This window comes from Tursiops truncatus, chromosome 15, assembly GCF_011762595.2.
Source record: "Tursiops truncatus isolate mTurTru1 chromosome 15, mTurTru1.mat.Y, whole genome shotgun sequence".
NCBI classification, from domain to species: domain Eukaryota; kingdom Metazoa; phylum Chordata; class Mammalia; order Artiodactyla; family Delphinidae; genus Tursiops; species Tursiops truncatus.
The window spans coordinates 27,829,811-27,850,894 of record NC_047048.1 but is presented as its reverse complement, the minus strand read 5'-3'; the positions used below and the strand labels follow the sequence as shown (position 1 = coordinate 27,850,894).

The 21,084-nt window shown below is 45.7% G+C and overlaps 1 protein-coding gene across 5 annotated transcripts in view; it reads left to right on the top strand.

Annotated features, from left to right (window-relative positions):
- Positions 1-21,084, top strand: part of SNX29 (sorting nexin 29) — a 550,741-nt gene that overhangs the window by 367,645 nt on the left and 162,012 nt on the right. For all 5 annotated transcript variants that reach the window (XM_019928689.3, XM_073792297.1, XM_073792298.1 and 2 more), the window contains 2 exons: positions 2,564-2,619; positions 5,628-5,709. In XM_019928689.3, coding sequence (XP_019784248.1) covers positions 2,564-2,619; positions 5,628-5,709 — 138 coding nt within the window. The remainder of the gene's footprint in view (positions 1-2,563; positions 2,620-5,627; positions 5,710-21,084) is intronic.

Here is a 21,084-nt window from a genome sequence, read left to right as displayed (position 1 = left end):
CGCCGAGCCCTAACCACTGGACCACCGGGGAATTCCCCATAGCGGCTTTTTACTAAACAGAGACCAGGAGCTTTTTTTTCTATGCCATTAGAAATTTATCAAAAGCACTCTTTTGGTGGGATAATGCATTCTAATTTACATTTTTAATTGTTAGCATTAGATTATTTCGAAACTCGAACTATACAAAAGAGTGTTGACTAAATAGCCTCCTCCCACCCCCACCCCCCCACCCCCGCTGCCTGGGCCCCACCCCCGCCCCTGGCGCCCACAGGCTGGTGCCCCTTTGATTGGTGCCTTGAACTTCACTTCTCTACCTTCTTGATGCAAAAACAAACAAATACAACCTGATATTCTTCATTCTCTGTTTTCTCACCCAAGGTGGTGTATGAGACCCACCGTCTCTACCCTACTTTGCTTTCACGTGATGATCCATCTTGGAGGTGTTTTCATAACTGCACGTGGAATGCTATCTCATTCTTCAAAAGCACATTTAAATTCTTTTAAAGCAATTCACTCAAAAGATAAATTTTTTTAATCTTCCAGAAAGATAGCAAATGAAAAATAAGTATCATTTCTCTCCCCAGTCCCACTCATAATCTATTATCAACGATAGCCACTGTTATTTTCTTAGATCCTTTTCCAGAATTATTTTTGTGCTCGTACCTTCATGAGTGTGTGTGTGTGTGTGTAACTCGTTTCTTTTTAAACCAGGCATCTCAAACGGACATGTCATAATTTCTTGAATCATTCCTCTCTAGTTGGACCTTTAGATCCTTTAGATCCTTTTGGTTGGCGTCTTTGTTTCCTCTGGATAACAGAGGACTGTGATTTCTGGGTCAAAGGATGTAGGTGTCTTTAGGGATCTCAGTACACACAGCCTCGTGGCTTCCCCTGATAGGTTGTACCAGCTCTCACCACAGCCGCCCAGAGGAAAATAACAGTCCCTCTAACAGCAGGGCCACCCCGACCCCCAGCCCAGGGAGTTCCTGATCTTTTGAAACTGATGTTCTCTCAAGCGGTTAGGCGGGTTTCTCCTTGTTGGGCTTGAAAGAATCTCTCAACAGCAGCTCCTTAACAAAGGCTGCAGCCTGGAGCCCAATTGAATTGCTTAGTTCCAGGGACCTGGAAAGGGCTCAGCTTAGGCCATTCTCCCTCAGGGCTGCCATGTATGGGGTGAGACACCCCCAGGTGGTGGGCAGATTCGTGTATGGTGTCAAGGATAACAGACAGCTTCTCAATAGTTGTCATATTATTATAGCGCACAGGTCAGTCAAGGAGACCCTTCTACCTGCCTGGCACTGTTCCACATGCTCTACACATATCAACTCCTCTTGTTCTAAGAACAACCCTGTGCGTATTAGTATTATACGTACCCATTTTACAGACAAGGACAGTGTGATGCAGAGAAGTCAAGTGACGCTCGCGGCCACACAGGAGCTCAGGATTGGATCCTGAGCCGTGTGGTCCCAGAGCCCAGGCTGCATAACCACTGCGTCCTCCTGCCTCCAAAAGGAGCCTGCTCTTTCTCTACGGACTACCTTCTAGTGTCTTCTTATCCTCTGTACAGGCAAGACTTTGCCAAGTCTCACCTTCTCCTATCACCCTTGAGCTGGCTTTTCCTCTGTTTGCTAAGGGTTTGTTGCAGAAAAGCCTGGACAGACCTGGATTCGTATCCCTTTCCTACATGTGTGGCCTTGGACGAGTTCAGCCCCTGTGATCCTCAGTTCCCTCATCTGGGGGGCAGGGAGCATTGCCCACCCCCCAGATCCTTATCACGATTGATGAAGGTTGAGGATAAGGAGAATGCCCTGACAGGTGCACAGTGTGAAACTTTCCCTCGTCACCCCGCACCCTTCTCTATCCCTCTTGGTTCTTCTTAGTTTTGATCCACAGTCTTAAGTTCTCTCCAGTTCAAATTCGATCCTATTACAAAAGGAAGCTCATTCCCAGGGTCCGATAACATCACGATTTATTGAGCATCTACAAGTGCTGGCCATTCGCTGTCTGCTCTGGATGAGAATTGCCATCCCACCAGGCGTTATAGTTTCCTGCACCCAATCCTGTTCTCATGGGTCCCTTCTGAGTCAGAAGAGAAAGTCATGTTCGGCTGCCTTAAATTTCTCACACATGTGAGGGGAAAGGATAGAGCCATTTGGGGGACAGACATTTCCCTTTGTGTTTACACACCACGTGTGTCTGTGCGTGATGATGCGTATTTTTGCCTTTGCACATTTGATACCTTGCCTCTCAGCTCCTAATTAGGCCTCTGTAGCTCCAAAATTACATGCTTTTACACACCCATGATGATCTCGGTAGGATTAACAGTCCTTTTTTTCTGTGAAGGTAATTGAGGTCTTTCATGGTGGCATATTTTTATTACTGTAACTCCGTCTTTAACCATCCTTCCATAAAATCTCTTATTGTTTTCCAGTAACTGCTTCTTCACCTCATTCTGAACAGGAAATGCTCAGGGGTCATTGAGAAGCAGAATTTCCTGTGATTATGCAAACCATGGTAACCATGCTGCATTTTCTCTCTCCCCTTCCCCCTCTCCCTATGGCAGGTGCCTGGAGATTTGAGTCAAACATCCGAAGACCAGAGTTTGTCGGATTTTGAAACGTAAGTCCACAGCATGTGCTCATGAGGGGCCCTTTAGAAGCAAGACTCTGTTACTTGGCTTGCGTCCCAGGAGACCATAGAGGGAACCAGCAAGCACTGCTGAAATCTGCGTGACGGATTTGGTTATTGTAGAGGTGGGGAGTTGTTTGCCCGCAGCCTGAGTCTGGCCTTCAGATGTGTTTTTAGCTCCCTCTTTGGGTATTGAAAAACAATTTTTTTTTTTTGGTTGACATTTAAGAGTTGGAAGGTATCTCATGAAAATTTAAATTTCTCCATTTTCTTTAAAAGAAGAAATCCCAGCAAGGCCACCATCCGCTAGAGCTGAGCAGCAGCTGCTTCTTCCATCCAGGGCGCGTGCTTGCCAGCTTGCCGCAGTCCCCACTTCTCCCTTTTGTCTGACTGTGGCCCACTCCACTCATTCCACTGTCTGGGTGTCTCCCGTTCAAATTTTGAGTTTGCAACTCCTGGGCTATTGGAAATGACAGTGGTTCAGTACCTTGGTCTGATTTTTGATTGGATTGAATTCTGTCTGGCGCCTCTGCTGTTAACCCCTAAGGAATTTAGTTGGTCTTCAGACGGACTCTTTCTGATCAAGTTGCCTCACCTTTTGGACCTGTAATCCCCTGGGGCTGGGGAAGAGAGGAGTGAGTCCTGAGTTAAGGACAAGCAGAACCTCCCTAGTTGTGCTGAGTAGAGGAAGGTTCAGCTTCCCCAGGAGAGAGGGCGGGGCATCGGAAGAGCATTTTGTTAGAGCCAGGCTGAGCCAAGTTGAAATCTTAACTGCAGGACTCATGCTGGTGTGACCTTGGGCGAGCCACTTAACCTCTCTGAGCCTGAGTTTCCTCATTCATAAGGCGCAGATCACAAGAGTGGGGTTTTGAAAAGCACGGAGGGGATCAAGAGGCCCCGCAGTGCTTGGTAGCGGCGGTAGAGGTGGAGGTGCCTGTTAGATTGGTGAGGGGGGTCGTGGAAGTTAAGAGGTGAAGGATGAAAATCAAAGACGAGTTTGCTTCGCATGGGCCTTTGGGGGGCGGGGTGGAGGGGAGTACATAGTGAAGAGGATCATGGGATGGTGGCCTGGCGGAGGGAAAGGGGGGACCAGCTGGGGAGAGAGGTGAAAGCGCAGAGGGGACCCCAGAGATGAGCCACTCGTGAGGCGCAAGGAACTCATTCATAAAGCAAGAATTTATCACGTGCCTGCTGCGGGGAGGGGTCGTGCCAGGTCATCGGTGGAGGGGATGAATCAGCCACGGTCCCTGCTCTCAGGCAACCTCTGCCGGGTCCAGCCACCTCATCTCTTCTCCTCCCCCGCAGGTTGATCATCTCCACTAGAGCCAGAGGGAAGCACCATTTCCCTCTCCCTCTTCTCTTGCAGAGAAGGCCCTGGCTGACCTCAGCTCCATCCCCAGCCTCCCCCGGCCCTCCCTTCATACCAACTGCCCTGGTAGATTTGACTCCTCCAGCTTATTTGGTCTTCCATACTCGGGATCATTATTTTATTCCCTTAACTCACACTTCTGCGTCTAGGAGAGAGAGGACAATCAATTCTAATACAGCGAGCTATGTGCTCTGAAAGGGAGAGCATGTTTGGGGGGACCTGGGGGACCTCCTGGAGCCCTGGGAGGTGGTCCAGCCCTCACCAATCCTGGGAGGTTAATGAAAACCAGAGTGTCAGTTACACTTCTGCACCCCTCCCACTCCCGACAGAAATGAAAGGGGAGCACTCTAGTCACTAGCACAGTTTTGGGGACCTTTCCAGGAGGGGTGTCATTAGATATCCAAATCAGTTTGGTGCCTCAGGATGACAGCTTGTACTTGGAGCCCTGGGGAGGTGATCAATAGGGTGTATTTTGCCCCATGAAGGCGGTCAGCACCTGGGCTCAAAGCTTAGAAGAAATGCTGCTTCAGGAGAGAAGCATTTCTTTGTGAAAATGAAATGCTCTTTACTGTGGAGATTGTGAGGCTGTTGAGTCATGGACTCTTCCATCATCAGTGTCTCAAACTGTGTTCTAAGCACAGGAGGCTGGCGAATTTTTAAGAGCTGCTCTTCAGAGATAAGGAGAGCTCCAGGAAAAGCGCTTAGCCCTGGAGCAACTCCTAGCAGAAACAGGGGCTAGGACCTCCCAGCCCTTCCAGAATTGCACAGCACTGCTGTGAGAGCTGTTAATGATTGATCTGGAAGTTTCAGTGACAGTTAACTTATCAGCTTCACATGGTGTAGATCCAGCTGGTGGAAGAGTGGTGGTGGTGGGTGTGTGCGCCCAGTGACTCAGAGTTAGGTTCAAGTCATCTCGCAAGGCGGGACTGTCACATAACTGAAAGAACCCTTGAAGTTCTCTCAAATAGCCGCGAGGATCAGCCGAGATAATCTAGGTGACAGCACGGAGCCGTGCAGTGTCTGTGCTCAGCAAGTGATTCTGCTCTATTCGAGCCACACACAGTGCTTTTGGAAAAGTTGCAAGAGCGGTTATTGGTGCCTGGCTTCCTGGAATCCCCTCTCCCCACCCCAAAGAGCTGTCTCTTGCATCGCGTGAGTGTTGGTCTCCTGAGCTCTTCGTGGAGCCTGACCTTAAAGTGGGGCTCAGGGTCTAAAGTGGGCACGGTGAGGAGGCAGCGTGCCTCCTCCACACGCTCCAGAAGCCCTGTGGGCGTGCTCTTGACCCTCCCCCGCCTCGTGGGGGCTTCCGGTGATCGTGCCCCTCTTCAGATGAGCAAACTGAGGTTCAGATAAACTATGGGCCACGGTCACTCAGTTAGTAAGGACTGAAGGGCAGCTCTTTCTCATTCCAGAATACAAACTGCATATATAAATTTAATATATATTTTTTAAACTAAGTCCCTGAAAGATAATCTTGGGGGACCAGGTAATGAGATGGAAGCTGATGCTTTAGCTTACAGTTAAGCGTAATAGATGTTGCCGTACATCGTGTGCCTCTTAGGGGAGAAAATAGCTTCCTCCCTTTTTCTGGCAAATTGAAATGACCACTCTGCATCTTTCTTTTGTTCAGATCAAACCGAGCGCTGATCAACGTCTGGATCCCGTCAGTGTTTCTCCGGGGCAAGGCCGCCAATGCGTTCCACGTGTATCAGGTAATCACCTGGTTTTCAGTTAGATGTCACCGCTGGGGTGGGGACACACTTGTTTGTTACTCCCTGGTGCTTTTGCGTCTTGGCGATGGAGTGCCATACGGAGAAGCCACAGCCTCCAGATGCCAGCATCCACCTGCCCAGCCTCCCCGAGGAAATGATCCTTCCGTCAGACAGAAGGAGGCGGGGTGGAGCTTTCTCGTGCTGTCGGACCTCCTAGCGTGGCCATGACCGCTCAGCTCGGACTGCTTGAGCAGAAATGGGATTCGTTGGCTCGTGTTGCAACTGAAACGTCCAGGCGTGGGTCTGGCCTCAGACCTGCCTGGACCTGTGGTCAGACATCTGCTCCCATTTCCCCTGGTTTCCTCTGCTTGGGCGTCCTTTTCAGGCTGGCGCCCTCTGTGGGTGGACCAGGCAGCTCCCAGCAGCACCAGACTCTCAGCCTGTCCGGGCATCTCTCAGGAGTCTGTCTTGGATCCCAAGCCCATCCCTAAACCCCAGTGTTGGGAGATGGACTCCTGTGATGGGCCAGCTTCGAATCATGTGACCCCCACTGGCACTGGGGTTGGAGTTGCCCTCATCTGACCATGTGACTGAGAGAGGGGTGAGGGGGCCCCGCAGATGAAAACCAGGCCACTCTTTGCCAAAGAAGGGGCAACAGCCACTTGGCAAGTGGACACTGCAGATGTGCCCTCTGCTTGCTTGAGGTAGAGCTGATCACCCCCTCCCCGGCTGAGGATTGAGTGTCTGAAACCAGGGGACCTTTGTTTTGGAGGTGATTTTGCCCCAACAGTTGGGACCCCAGTTGTCCATCTTTTCTCTGATTTTCTGATGCCTCTTCCAGCCCTGCCTACCTACCCTCTTCTTTGCTTTCTTGTTTCTTACCTGATCTGCAGCTGTTGGCGTTCACTTGTCCTGGGACTGTTTTGTTTTCAGCTTTGACTCTTAGCCACTTCTGCTTCTGCTGTTGAATTATCACAACAACTTTCACTACACTTTGTTCTGATTCCCCATGAGCTCCGTGAAGAGCCTTGAGTTCTGTTGCCATTTCTCTTAGTGGGGAATTGACCATTGAAGAAGTCTTCTCAGCTATTAGGATAGTTTCCCCAGAGACTGGGGTGGTGCAAAAAGGACCTTGAACCTGAGGCTAGAAGCCCTGGTTTCAGTTTTGTGGCCTTAGGTAAATCTCAGTTTCCTTATCTGTAAAACAGAAATAATAATAATGCTTACTTTGCAAAGCTGTTGTTATTGGGATTAGAAATACATGGTGTCCAGTAGGCACTTGGTATTCGTTTCTCATCTTCCAAAATGATCGCCGTGTTTAGTCTTTGATGGCAGGACTGGCAGTGGGCATGGGTTATATAATGGGCTTAAGCATGATACACGCCTCTTACCTGAAATCTTACGGACAAATGAGCTAGAGTTTGGCAAGGAAGTTTGCACTGGAAAGTTATCCTAGTTTACTTGTTCAGCCTGGCGACAGTAGCACTTTAAGAAGAGAATCTGAGTGTTCCTGATGCTCTCAGCTCTGGCTTGAAAAGAGAATTAGATATGACAGATTTCCGAATATCCTTTTCTCCTTTTATCCCAAACCAAACCCCCGCCCCCCCCCGCCCCAAATCTCTTATTTGAGCATCCTTCAAGTTCTGCTTTGCGGTCATCAGAAAGCTGGGAGGTGTTGCCTGGAGAATGAAAAAAGTGAAGCAGACAGCTTTATTTTAGAGCAAAATTAAAATGCGAGATCGCTTGAGAGGTTTCCTTGACCTTTCATTTTTCACTCCTCTCCCTCCCCTCACCCCAGGAAGCAAGGGCCATTTTTAGCTCCTGAAAGCCAGTTAAGGAATGAGATGGACACAGCAAATATGCAGTTGCCTGGGAGATTGTTTCCACAGTGGCCACCGTGGGATTCGAGCCACACTCTCCCCATCCTTGACCATTTCCAGAGCTTTCCTGGGTGTGGTCCAGCCAGTGCGTGGAGGATAAGGCCTGGATTTCATGGAGCCATGAGGCTGACAGCTCCCACATCACGTAGAGCAGCTGCGTCCCACACTGTGGGCTGTCTGAAATCTCTCCTGATCTTGGAGTGTGTTGAATGCAACTGTTCTTCTCCTTTTAGCTAACAACGCTTCTGGTTGGTACCTAAGAGCAAACTCTGAGCATGTGTTTGGAAGCATTTTAGAAAGTCTTCATTACAGTGTGATTTTTTTGGGTTTTGTTGTTTTTTAAATGATAAATGGTATTGGAGAGAGAGTGACTCCTGTAAAATACTGCTACTGTTGGACATTATTTTTATTCATTAAAAAATGCATTTTATATAATTCCACAAAAGATTTGAGATAATTTCTAGAGAAACTCAGAAAAGAGTGATAAAATAGAAGTAAGAAATAAAATATCAAGAGTCAGAGAAGATGTAAACTAAGAGTGTTTCCATTAAGGGAACAGTGGAAATCACATATATACATACATACATATATATGAGATCCTATGTGGTTGCTCTCATTGGTTTGTAAGTTTCCTTTGAGCTTCCTGGCAACCAGTGTGAAAATGGAAATGTGGCTATTTTGGATAATTCCATTGCTAATGAGAAGAAAATATATCAGTTCCTCAAAGGGAGTTCTAAAAGAAATGTCCTCACAGAACTTTAGATGAAGCAATAATAAAGAATGTGGTAGACGATGCCCTGTTACATCCCTAGGACAAATCAGTGTCAGGTTTCCTTAAGATCTCCCTCCAAGGAAGCCAAGGGCATAACCTCAAAATGAACCATAGTTCATTTGAAGAGCCCAGACAAAAGGATCAGCACATGTAGCTTTCTCAGTAGATCTGCACTGTCCAGTCCGACAGCCACTAGCCACGTGTGGTCATTTAAATGTTTTGTTTTTTTTTTGGGGGTGTGTTGGGTCTTTGCTGCTGCACGTGGGCTTTCTCTAGTTGCTGCAAGCAGGAGATACTCTTTGTTGTGGAATATGGACTCTAGGTGCACGGGCTTCAGTAGTTGTGGCGCACGGGCTTAGTTGCTCTGCGGCATGTGGGATCTTCCTGGACCAGGGCTCAAACCTGTGTCCCCTGCATTGGCAGGAGGATTCTTAACCACTGTGCCACGATTGGTGGCATCATTTAAATTTAACTTAATCAAAATGGGAAGAAATTAAACTCTAGTTCCTCAGGCACACCAGCCACATTTCAAGTACTTCTTAGCCACACGTGGCTGGTGGCTGCCGTATTGGACAACGTGGATACAGCACATTTCCATCATCTCAGGAAGCTCTGTTGGATGGTGATGATCTAGAACAGTCTCTCCCAGAGTGGCGGAAAGCAAGATGATCTGTGTGCTTAGTGAGGTTTTAGAGAGACAGAGATTGGACGTCCAATAAATAGTTCTGCGGGGAGAAGGCCACTCGCTTTTCAGCTCTTCCATCACTGACAATGACCTGAAAGAGAAAGTCTCCACGTGGCCATTAGGCCTTTAACGCCCTCTAATCATGCATCTTAGCAAAGACAGAGGAAGGCCCAGGATCCACGCCTTTGGCAGGCAACAGACTCCAGCTCTATTAACTACATTGTTTTCTTCCATTGTATTTATTTTTACATCTGCCTTCTACTATTTTTCCATTTACCACAGTGATGTACAGTTTCCTTTTAAAATAAATTTAAGCAGAAAGGAAGTGAGTCAGCTTAAAGAAAAATACTAAATGTATGATAATGAAAACAGCAAGAAGTTTAGGACAGTGCTATGGGAATGAATAATATTTGGGAAACGCCACCTCTCAATGGTCTGTGTATGTTACATAAAATAGCTCATTCAATCCTCACAACAACCCAGTGAGGTAACAAATGCTTATTATCCCCATTTTATAGATGAGAAAACAAAGACACAGAGAAGCAGCTCATTCAGTAACATGACTCTCAGCCCCCAAAGCATTTTCTGACAAGGTGCCGGTTTGCACAGATTCTGTGAGTGTGGGCAGAGTCCAGATTTAAAAATCCGAGAAGCAGATGGGGCAGTTGCCTTGGAAGGGCCCAGCCTGACCAAGAACTTGCCTGTGTGGATGGCCCCCTGCATCCCTGAGGCCATGGGCCAAGGGCCCCCCTGCCGCCAAGCCAGGGTTTTTCTGTCCATCTGTTCCAGGCCCCCTGCAGTACTCACATCAGAGCCCTGCAAAACCCAGAGCCAAGCTGTGCACAAGTTTGCTTTGGAAAGTTGTTAAAGCAGGGCCTGTTGGCCATGACTGCTCTGGCCACAGAAGAGTTTCAGGGACGCTTCCTCAGAAGCCCTTGTTTGAGCAGTGGCAGGGTCCCCAGAGCCTGCCCTGGGACGCTTGGGAACTGTGGCACTTCTGACTGCAGAGGAACTCAGCTAGGTCACCTGCTGCCCGGTGTTGCTGGGCTCTCACCACTTGTCTTGTGAGAGAGGTCTGGGTGTATGTTTTGCACAAAGGATCCTGGCCAGAAGTGCTGTCCCTTGACTGGATTGAATGCAAGTTATTAAAAATAGTTTGTATCTCCAAACACCATGGTTTCCACACTCTACTCCCAGGTCCCAAGGTGGGTGCTGAGGTGTGTTCTGGCATCAAAGTAAGAAAAGGCAGCCTTTGACCAGTTTTCAGAGCAAAAGTAAAATTGATGTCCAGAACTTTCCCAATTTCAATTTTTCTTCCACAAATGTTTCTCACTTCTGGCCTCTGCCAGCTAATGCTTGGCTGCCAGCAGACACTAGCCAGAGACGAAATGACTAAATAGCAACAAACAGAATGGAAAAAAACCAAAGCAAAACCCTGTTTACTAACTGGTCTTGCTCAGTTTCCCTCTCTCTCTCTCTCTCTCTCTCTCCTCTCTCTGTGTGTGTGTGTGTGTTAATACACAGTTGTCGTGGTGGGTCTGACTTTCTGTCCCTTCCACATGACGTAGTGATTAATTCCTACTTTATACCTTTGCAAATGTTTTCTCTTATTTCCCAAATACCCCAACTTCCAAACCAGTTTGACGTCCACTGTCTTAATATCCTACTGTAGTGTTTATAAAGGCATGTTAGGCCTTAAAACAATCTACTTATTTTTTTTCCTTATGCAAATATTACAGCCGCTAAATCGGCATGAAATAATACATCAATACACTTACTCTCTGAACCCTTAGGTCTTTCCCTTTGAAAAGCACTGTTAGTGTAAGTACAGCTGGAATCAGTCCTCTACGTGGGAGTTTATTTCAGCCTTTGAGTTTCGCCACCAGAAACACTGGCTACAGTGCAATATTCCATTTGCCCAGCACAACTAATTAGGTCTCCTTTGTAAAGAAAGTTGCTTTGTTTCAGCAAAGTTTTTTCCTTCTAGAATAAGTCCCCTTTCCTTGGGACCACAGGAGGCTGTCTTGACTTAGAGTAAAGGCGGTACCCCAAGAAGACTCCTTCAGTGTTGGAGGTTCCCCCACCCTCAAAAGGTTATTGTGTAGCCTGGGCAGGTGTTTTCAAGGTTTATTCTAGGGGAGCATATTTATATATGCAGTGCAGGGAAAGCCCATGATTTTTCGTATTAATAGTAGATCACAGGGTCTGGCGGGCTGCATGGGGCCGCAGGTGGTTTGGAGGATGGTCACGTTTTTGCACCTCAGGCTTCGGGTGCTTCAGCCCTTTTCATCTCTGTCCTAAGGTGGTTTACTCTTCAGGCCCTCAAGTTTGCTATTACCTACGGTTCCATCTATGCGTACTTAGTGTATAGCTGTGCGAGAGGGAGGGATTCATCAAGTAGAGACGGATGAGATGTTTGAGCCACGCACAGAAATGGGAATGGCAGCTGCAGTGACATGGGCTGATCAGAAGCCTCCGCCCTAGCGGTTACCATTCCAGGTGTGGGGACATAGGGACCAGTTCTGAGGCCGAAGGGATTGTCTCTCGTTCACGTCAGGTCCTTCCCACCACACCTGCTGTGAACCAGGCAGGCGGGAAAGGCAGCTGCAGATCGTTTGATTTCTGAGTTTCGTTCCAGCCAGGTTGGCTTCTGTGCTGCACGATAAGCGAAACTGGGGGTTTGCCTTTGTTCTCGCTCTCTCCTTCCTTGAGGACTTTCCATCCCACAAAGTCAAGCACCTCCGCACCTCTGAGGATTACAGCACATTAACCTCCAGGTGTTCTTGGGATGCTCAAGGCTTCTGGGAAAGCCTGATACAGGTGAAAACAAAAAGCCAAACGGAAAAAGCCTGTTTGCCTCCCCCTGGACGTACGTGTCATTATTATTCTGTTACTGCCTTTATCTTTTCAAACAGGAGGAACTTTTTTTTCCCCTTTCATAGTATAATTCCTTTATTTATCCCAAAGCTGTGGATTGAGGGCTGACTAGATGCCAGACATGTGCTAAACGCTGCAGAGCCTGGGGTGAGCAAGACGTGACATTGCACTTACCCTCCCAACCTCACAGTCTAGAGGGGGACAGTTGCTCTCGAGTAAACAGGACGGTCTCGCGAGATAAGGGCTGCAGAGAGAGGTACGGGTGGGAGGGACAGAACACCACTCACCTTGCAAAGTGACAACAGACGATAGATGGATAACGTGGTTGGCACAGCGCCTGGCAGACAGCTACCGTGCAGACACTACCTTTAGTGACCTAAGGACCACTTGACTTGTGATAAGCAATTAGACCTGAAAGTAAACATAAAAGAGTTACCCCCTGTTGAACTGAATGTCTCTGGGAACGTTTGCGTGTTCAAAAAAGCCTTTAGCATCTACTTGATCAAGGGTTCCACATCAGCCTCCTTAGGGACGGCAACGAGCAAGATACCTTTGTCCTCAAGGTGTCTGGGTCTGGTGAGGGGACGGAGCCCCATCAAGCGGCTGAAATGCAAGGGTCGTGTCGAGCGGCTCCATGGAGGCTTAGCGGAGGGGTGAGCTCTGCTGGAGGGAGAGACCTGGGCTCAGAGGTGAAACCTAGGGTCATAGTTCACTTTCCCAATGGGACTCCCTGGAAGCCTGAAAGCATTAATGCCCAGGCCCCAGTACATTATAGTTTCACCAGCCCAGAGCTGCCCAGTTGGTGCTAGGTTTAGTCTTGTTCTGAATTCAAGTACAGTCCTTACTTATTGAGTACTGGGTTGCACCAGTGACATTATTCACCAGCGTCTCCAAGGTGCCTGTACGTGATCCCACAGCGTCATCACCCTCTTGGCCTCCTCCAAGGAGGTTTCCCAAGATGGTACTCCAGTTTAATGCTGCCTCTTTGTGTGGAGCCATAGGCACAGCTGGCGTGTAAATCTGGATGAGCTAAACACATATATGTTCTCGGTTTCTGTTGCTGGAATACAGTTAGGGTGGCCTCAAGGAGGTACCACCCCCAGTTCTGATGTACTACTGGCCGTCTTCTTCACAGGGCACTGCAGCTGGCTTTGGTTATTGTTGATCATTGTCAAGGACGTCTTCTCCTTTGAGATCTGCTTTGTAAAATCCCTAATCTTTGCTAATTAAGGCAATCTGAATTGGCCATAATTCTTATATTGGATTTTCAGGACATCTCCATTTCTGATTTGGTGTAGAAATGGACTCTAGTAAAATTATTGAGTATTAAACATTATATTAGGAACGCTTTTTGCTGTAAGTAACATATTATCTCACTCAAAGTGACTTAACCAATAGGAGTTGATGTACGTAACAAAAAGTTGGGGACTCAGGTATTCAATAGCTTAATCACATCAGTGGCTTCCAGAGCTGTTAGCACTTCCTCTTTACAAGACAGTGTCCAAGTGGGAAGAAGAGAGGTTTTTACTCACACATTATTTTTTTAATCAAAAAGAAAAATCTTTGCCTAAAGCCCCCCTGTGGACTTCCCTTAGGTCCCATTGACCCCAGATGAGGTCACATAGCCATGGTTTCGCTGAAAGCAAAGCTGGGAAAATGAGCATCTCCCTGTCTCAGTCCCTGAGCAGGTGGAGAGCTCTGCCAGTAGGTGAGACAGGCAGGGAGCTGGCCATTGGGTAGGCAGCCGGGCGTCTGCCACAGGCACTGTAATGTACATTGTGTTGACAGAAATTAATCAGTTGAGGGACATCCCTGGTGGCTCAGTGGTTAAGAATCTGCCTGCCAATGCAGGGGAACACAGGTTCGAGCCCTGGTCTGGGAAGATACCACATGCCGTGGAGCAACTAAGACCATGCGCCACAACTACTGAGCCTGCGCTCTAGAGCCCGTGAGCCACAACTACTGAGCCTGCGTGCCACAACTACTGAGCCCTGTGCTGCAACTACTGAAGCCCGTGTGCCTAGAGCCTGTGCTCCTCAACAAGAGAAGCCACTGCAATGAGAAGCCCATGCACTGCAACAAAGAGTAGCCCCCACTCGCCGCAACTAGAGAAAGCCTGCTCACAGCAGCGAAGACCCAATGCAGCCAAAAATTAATTAATTAATTAATTAATTAATTAAAAAGAAATCAGTCAATCTAAGAAAGAAATGGAAAATTTTATTCGAGTCAAATTGAGGATTATAACCTGGAAACAGCATCTCAGAAAGCTCTGAGAACCATTCCACCCATTAGAAGTCAAAGCACGGTTATATAAGTTTTTTCGAGACAGAGGGCTGTACCTGAAATGATGCATTACTGACAGTTGACACAATCCAGATGTGCAAGTACAAAGTGGTGGGTCATCATGACCCCTTAAGAGATGAAGAAGGGGAGAGGAGCTTCAACATGGAGGAAGAGTAAGACGTGGAGATCACCTTCCTCCCCACAAATACATCAGAAATACATCTACATGTGGAACAACTCCTACAGAACACCTACTGAATGCTGACAGAAGACCTCAGACCTCCCAAAAGGCAAGAAACTCCCCACGTACCTGGGTAGGGCAAAAGAGAAAAGAAAAAACAGAGACAAAAGAATAGGGACGGGACCTGCACCAGTGGGAGGGATCCGTGAAGGAGGAAAGGTTTCCACACACTAGGAAGCCCCTTCGCTGGTGGAGACTGCGGGTGGCGGAGGGGGGAAGCTTCGGAGCCACAGAGGAGAGCGCAGCAACGGTGAGGAGGGCAAAGCGGAGAGGTTCCCGCACAGAGGAGCCGTGCCGACCAGCACTCACCAGCCCAAGAGGTTTGTCTGCTCACCCAGTGGGGTGGGTGGGGGCTGGGAGCTGAGGCTCGGGCTTCAGTCAGATCACAGGGAGAGGACTGGTGTTGGCGGCGTGAACACAGCCTGAAGGGGGCTAGTGCACCATGGCTAGCCGGGAGGGAGTCTGGGAAAAGGTCTAGAGCTGCAAAAGACGCAAGAGACGTTTTCTTCCCTCTTTGTTTCCTGGTGTGCGAGTAGAGGGGATTAAGAGCGCCGCTTAAAGGAGCTCCAGAGACAGGCGTGAGCCGTGGCTATCAGCGTGGACCCCAGAGACGGGCATGAGACACTAAGGCTGCTGCTGCCGCCACCAAGAAGCATGTGTGCAGGCACAGGTCACTCTCCACACCTCCCCTCCTGGGAGCCTGTGTGGCCCGCCACTGCCAGGGTCCCGTGATCCAGGGACAACTTCCCCAGGAGAACACACGGGACGCCTCAGGCGGTGCAATGTCACGCTGGCCTCTGCCACCGCAGGCTCACCCCGCATCTGTACCCTTCCGCCCCCCGGCCTGAGTGAGCCAGAGCCCCCGAATCAGCTGCTCCTTTAACCCCGTCCTGTCAGGGCAGGGAACAGATGCCTTCAGGAAACCTACATGCAGAGGTGGGGCCAAATCCAAAGCTGAACCCCAGGAGGTGTGCGAACAAAGAGGAGAAAGGGAAATCTCTCCCATCAGCCTCAGGAGTAGCGAATTAAATCTCCACAGTCAACTTGATGTACGCTGCATCTGTGGAATACCTGAATAGACAAAGAATCATCCCAAATTGAGGAGGTGGACTTTGGGAGCAATGATATATATTTTTTTCCCCCTTTTTTTCTTTTTGTGAGTGTGTATGTGTATGCTTCTGTGTGTGACTTTGCCTGTATAGCTTTGCTTTTACCATTTGTCCTAGGGTTCTGTCTGTCCGTTTTTTCTTTTCTTTTTTTTTAGTATAGTTTTTAGCGCTTTTTATCATTGGTGGATTTGTTTTTTGTTTTGGTTGCTCTCTCTTTCTTTCTTTTTTTATTTTTATTTAAAAAATTTTTTTAATAATTTTTTTTTATCTTAGTAACTTTTTATTTTATTTTATCTTCTTCTTTCTTTCTTTCATTCTTTTCTCCCTTTTATTCTGAGCCATGTGGATGACAGGCTCTTGGTGCTCCAGCCAGGTATCAGGGCTGTGCCTCTGAAGTGGGAGAGCCAAGTTCAGGATATTGGTCCACAAGAGACCTCCCAGCTCCACGTAATATCAAACGGTGAAAATCTCCTAGAGATCTCCAGCTCAGTGCCAAGACCCAGCTCCACTCTACAACCAGCAAACTACAGTGCAGGACACCCTATGCCAAACAACTAGCAAGACAGGAACACAACCCCACCCATTAGCAGAGAGGCTGCCTAAAAAACATAATAAGGCCACAGACACCCCAAAACACACCACCAGACTCTGGTGGACCTGCCCACCAGAAAGACAAGATCCAGCCTCATTCACCAGAACACTGGCACTAGTCCCCTACACCAGGAAGCCTACACAACCCACTGAACCAACCTTAGCCACTGGGGGCAGACACCAAAAACAAAGGGAACTGAGAACTTGCAGCCTGCGAAAAGGAGACCCCAAACACAGTAAGTTAAGCAAAATGAGAAGACAGACAAACACACAGCAGATGAAGGAGCAAGGTAAAAACCCACCAGACCTAACAAATGAAGAGGAAATAGGCAGTCTACCTGAAAAAGCATTCAGTGTAATGATAGTAAAGATGATCCAAAATTTTGGAAATAGAATGGAGAAAATACAAGAAACGTTTAACAAGGACCTGAAAGAACTAAAGAGCAAACAAACAGTGATGAACAACATAATAAATGAAATTAAAAATTCTCTAGAAGGGATCAATAGCAGAATAACTGAGGCAGAAGAATGGATAAGTGACCTGGAAGATAAAATAGTGGAAATAACTACTGCAGAGCAGAATAAAGAAAAAAGAATGAAAAGAACTGAGGACAGTCTCAGAGACGTCTGGGACAACATTAAATGCACCAACATTCGAATTATAGAGGGTCCCAGAAGAAGAAGAGAAAAAGAAAGGGACTGAGAAAATATTTGAAGAGATTGTAGTTGAAAACTTCCCTAATATGGGAAAGGAAATAGTTAATCAAGTCCAGGAAACACAGAGAGTCCCATACAGGATAAATCCAAGGAGAAACACACCAAGACACATATTAATCAAACTATCAAAAATTAAATACAAAGATAAAATATTAAAAGCAGCAAGGGAAAAACAACAAATAACACACAAGGGAATCCCTATAAGGTTAACAGTTGATCTTTCAGCAGAAGCTCTGCAAGCCAGAAGGGACTGGCAGGACATATTTAAAGTAATGAAAGGAAAAAAACCTACAACCAAGATTACTCTACCCAGCAAGGATCTCATTCAGATTTGACGGAGAAATTAAAACCTTTACAGACAAGCAAAAGCTGAGAAAGTTCAGCACCACCAAACCAGCTTTACAACAAATGCTAAAGGAACTTCTCTAGGCAGGAAACACAAAAGAAGGAAAAGACCTACAATAACAAACCCAAAACAATTAAGAAAATGGTAATAGGAACGTACATATCGACAATCACCTTAAATGTAAATGGATTAATTGCTCCAGCCAAAAGACATAGACTGGCTGAATGGTTACAAAAACAAGACCCATATATATGCTGTCTACAAGAGACCCACTTCAGACCTAGGGACAAATACAGACTGAAAGTGAGGGGATGGAAAAAGATATTCCATGCAAATGGAAATCAAAAGAAAGCTGGAGTAGCAATTCTCATATCAGAAAAAATAGACTTAAAAGACAATTATGAGGGCTTCCCTGGTGGCACAGCGGTTGAGAGTTCGCCTGCCGATGCAGGGGACACGGGTTCGTGCCCCGGTCCGGGAAGATCCCACATGCCGCGGAGCAGCTGGGCCCGTGAGCCATGGCCGCTGAGCCTGCGTGTCCGGAGCCTGTGCTCCGCAACGGGCAAGGCCACAACAGTGAGAGGCCCGCGTACCGTGAAAAAAAAAAAAAAAAAGACAATTATGAGAGACAAATAAGGACACTACATAATGATCAAGGGATCAATCTAAGAAGAAGATATAACAATTGTAAATATTTATGCACCCAACATAGGAGCACCTCAATACATAAGGCATATACTAACAGCCATAAAAGGGGAAATCGACAGTAACACAATCATAGTAGGGGACTTTAACACCCCACTTTCACCAATGGGCAGATCAAACAAAATGAAAATAAATAAGGAAACACAAGCTTTAAATGATACATTAAACAAGATGGACTTAATTGATATTTATAGGACATTCCATCCAAAAACAACAGAATACACTTTCTTCTCAAGTGCTCATGGAACATTCTCCAGGATAGATCACATCTTGGGTCACAAATAACGCCTTGGTAAATTGAAGAAAATTGAAATCATATCAAGTATCTTTTCTGACCATAATGCTATGAGACTAGATATCAATTACAGGAAAAAATCTGTAAAAAAAAGTACGAACACATGGAGGCTAAACAATACATTACTTATAACCAAGAGATCACTGAAAAATTCAAAGAGGAAATCAAAAATTATCTAGAAACAAACGACAGTGAAAACACAATGACCCAAAAACGTATGGGATGCAGCAAAAGCAGTTCTAAGAGGGAAGTTTATAGCAATACAGTCCTACCTCAAGAAACAAGAAACATCTCAAATAAAAAACCTAACCTTACACCTAAAGCAGTTAGAGAAAGAAGAAGAAAAAAACCCCAAAGTTAGCAGAAGGAAAGAAATCATAAAGATCAGATCACAAATAAATGAAAAAGAAATGAAGGAAACAATAGCAAAGATAAATAAAACTAAAAGCTGATTCTTGGAGAAGATAAACAAAATTGATAAACCATTAGCCAGAGTCATCAAGAAAAAAAGGGAGAAACTCAAATCAATAGAATTACAAAATGAAGAAGGAGAAGTAACAACTGATGTTGCAGAAATAAAAAGGATCATGAGAGATTACTACAAGCAACTATATGCCAATAAAAGAGACAATCTGGAAGAAATGGACAAATTCTTAGAAATGCACAACCTTCCTAGACTGAACCAGGGAGAAATAGAAAATATGAACAGATCAATCCCAAGCACTGAAATTGAGACTGTGATGAAAACTCTTCCAACAAACAAAAGCCGAGGACCAGATGGCTTCACGGATGAATTCTATCAAACATTTAGAGAAGAGCTATCCTTCTCAAACTCTTCCAAATCGAGCAAGGGGAGGAACACTCCGAAACTCATTCTACGAGGCCACCATCACCCTGATACCAAAACCAGACAAAGATGTCACAAAGAAAGAAAACTACAGGCCAAAATCACTGATGAACATAGATGCAAAAATCCTCAACAAAATACTAGCAAACAGAATCCAACAACACATTAAAAGGATCATACACCATGATCAAGTGGGGTTTATCCCAGGAATGCAAGGATTCTTCAGTATATGCAAATCAATCAATGTGATACACCATATTAACAAATTGAAGGAGAAGAACCATATGATCATCTCAATAGATGCAGAGAAATCTTTTGACAAAGTTGAACACCCATTTATGATAAAAACCCTCGGGAAATTAGGCATAGAGGGAACTTACCTCAACATAATAAAGGCCATATATGACAAACCCCCAGCCAACATCATCCTCAATGGTGAAAAGTGAAAGCATTTCCACTAAGATCAGGAACAAGACAAGGTTGCCCACTCTCACCACTCTTATTCAACATAGTTTTGGAAGTTTGAGCCACAGCAATCAGAGAAGAAAAAGAAATAAAAGGAATCCAAATCGGAAAAGAAGTAAAGCTCTCACTGTTTGCAGATGACATGATACTATACATAGAAAATCCTAAAAATGCTACCAGAAAACTACTAGAGCTAATCAGTGAATTTGGTAAAGTAGCAGGATACACAATTAATGCACAGAATTCTCTTACATTCCTATACACTAATGATGAAAAATCTGAAAGTGAAATTAAGAAAACACTCCCATTTACCATTGCAACAAAAAGAATAAAATATCTAGGAATAAACCTACCTAAGGAGACAAAAGACCTGTATGCAGAAAATTATAAGACACTGATGAAAGAAATTAAAGATGATACAAATAGATGGAGAGATATACCATGTTCTTGGATTGGAAGAATCAACATTGTGAAAATGACTCTACTACCCAAAGCAATCTACAGATTCAGTGCAATCCCTATCAAACTACCACTGGCATTTTTCAAAGACCTAGAACAAAAAATTTCACAATTTGTATGGAAACACAAAAGACCCCGAATAGCCAAAGCAATCTTGAGAAAGAAAAACGGAGCTGGAGGGTTCAGGCCCCGGACTTCAGACCATACTACAAAGCTGCAGTAATCAAGACAGTATGGTACTGGCACAAAAACAGAAATACAGATCAAGAAACAGGATAGAAAGCCCAGAGATAAACCCATGCACATATGGTCACCTTATCTTTGATAAAGGAGTCAGGAATATACAGTGGAGAAAAGACAGCCTCTTCAATAAGTGATGCTGGGAATACTGGACAGCTACATGGAAAAGAATGAAATTAGAACACTCCCTAACACCATTCACAAAAATAAACTCAAAATGGATTAAAGACCTAAATGTAAGGCCAGACACTATAAAACTCTTAGAGGAAAACATAGGCAGAACACTCTATGACATAAATCACAGCAAGGTCCTTCTTGACCCACCTCCTAGAGAAATGGAAATAAAAACAAAAATAAACAAATGGGACCTAATGAAACTTAAAATCTTTTGCACAGCAAAGGAAACCATAAACAAGATGAAAAGCCAACCCTCACAATGGGAGAAAATATTTGCAAATGAAGCAACTGACAAAGGATTAATCTCCAAAATTTACAAGCAGCTCACGCAGCTCTTTATCAAAAAGATGAACAACCCAATCCAAAAATGGGCAGAAGACCTAAATAGACATTTCTCCAAAGAAGATATACAGATTGCCAACAAACACATGAAAGAATGCTCAACATCATTAATCATTAGAGAAATGCAAATCAAAACTACAATGAGATATCACCTCACACCAGTCAGAATGGCCATCATCAAAAAAATCTACAAACAATAAATGCTGGAGAGGGTGTGGTGAGAAGGGAACCCTCTTGCACCCTTGGTGGGAATGTAAATTGATACAGCCATTATAGAGAACAGTATGGAGTTTCCTTAAAAAAGTACAAATAGAACTACCATACAACCCAGGAATCCCACTACT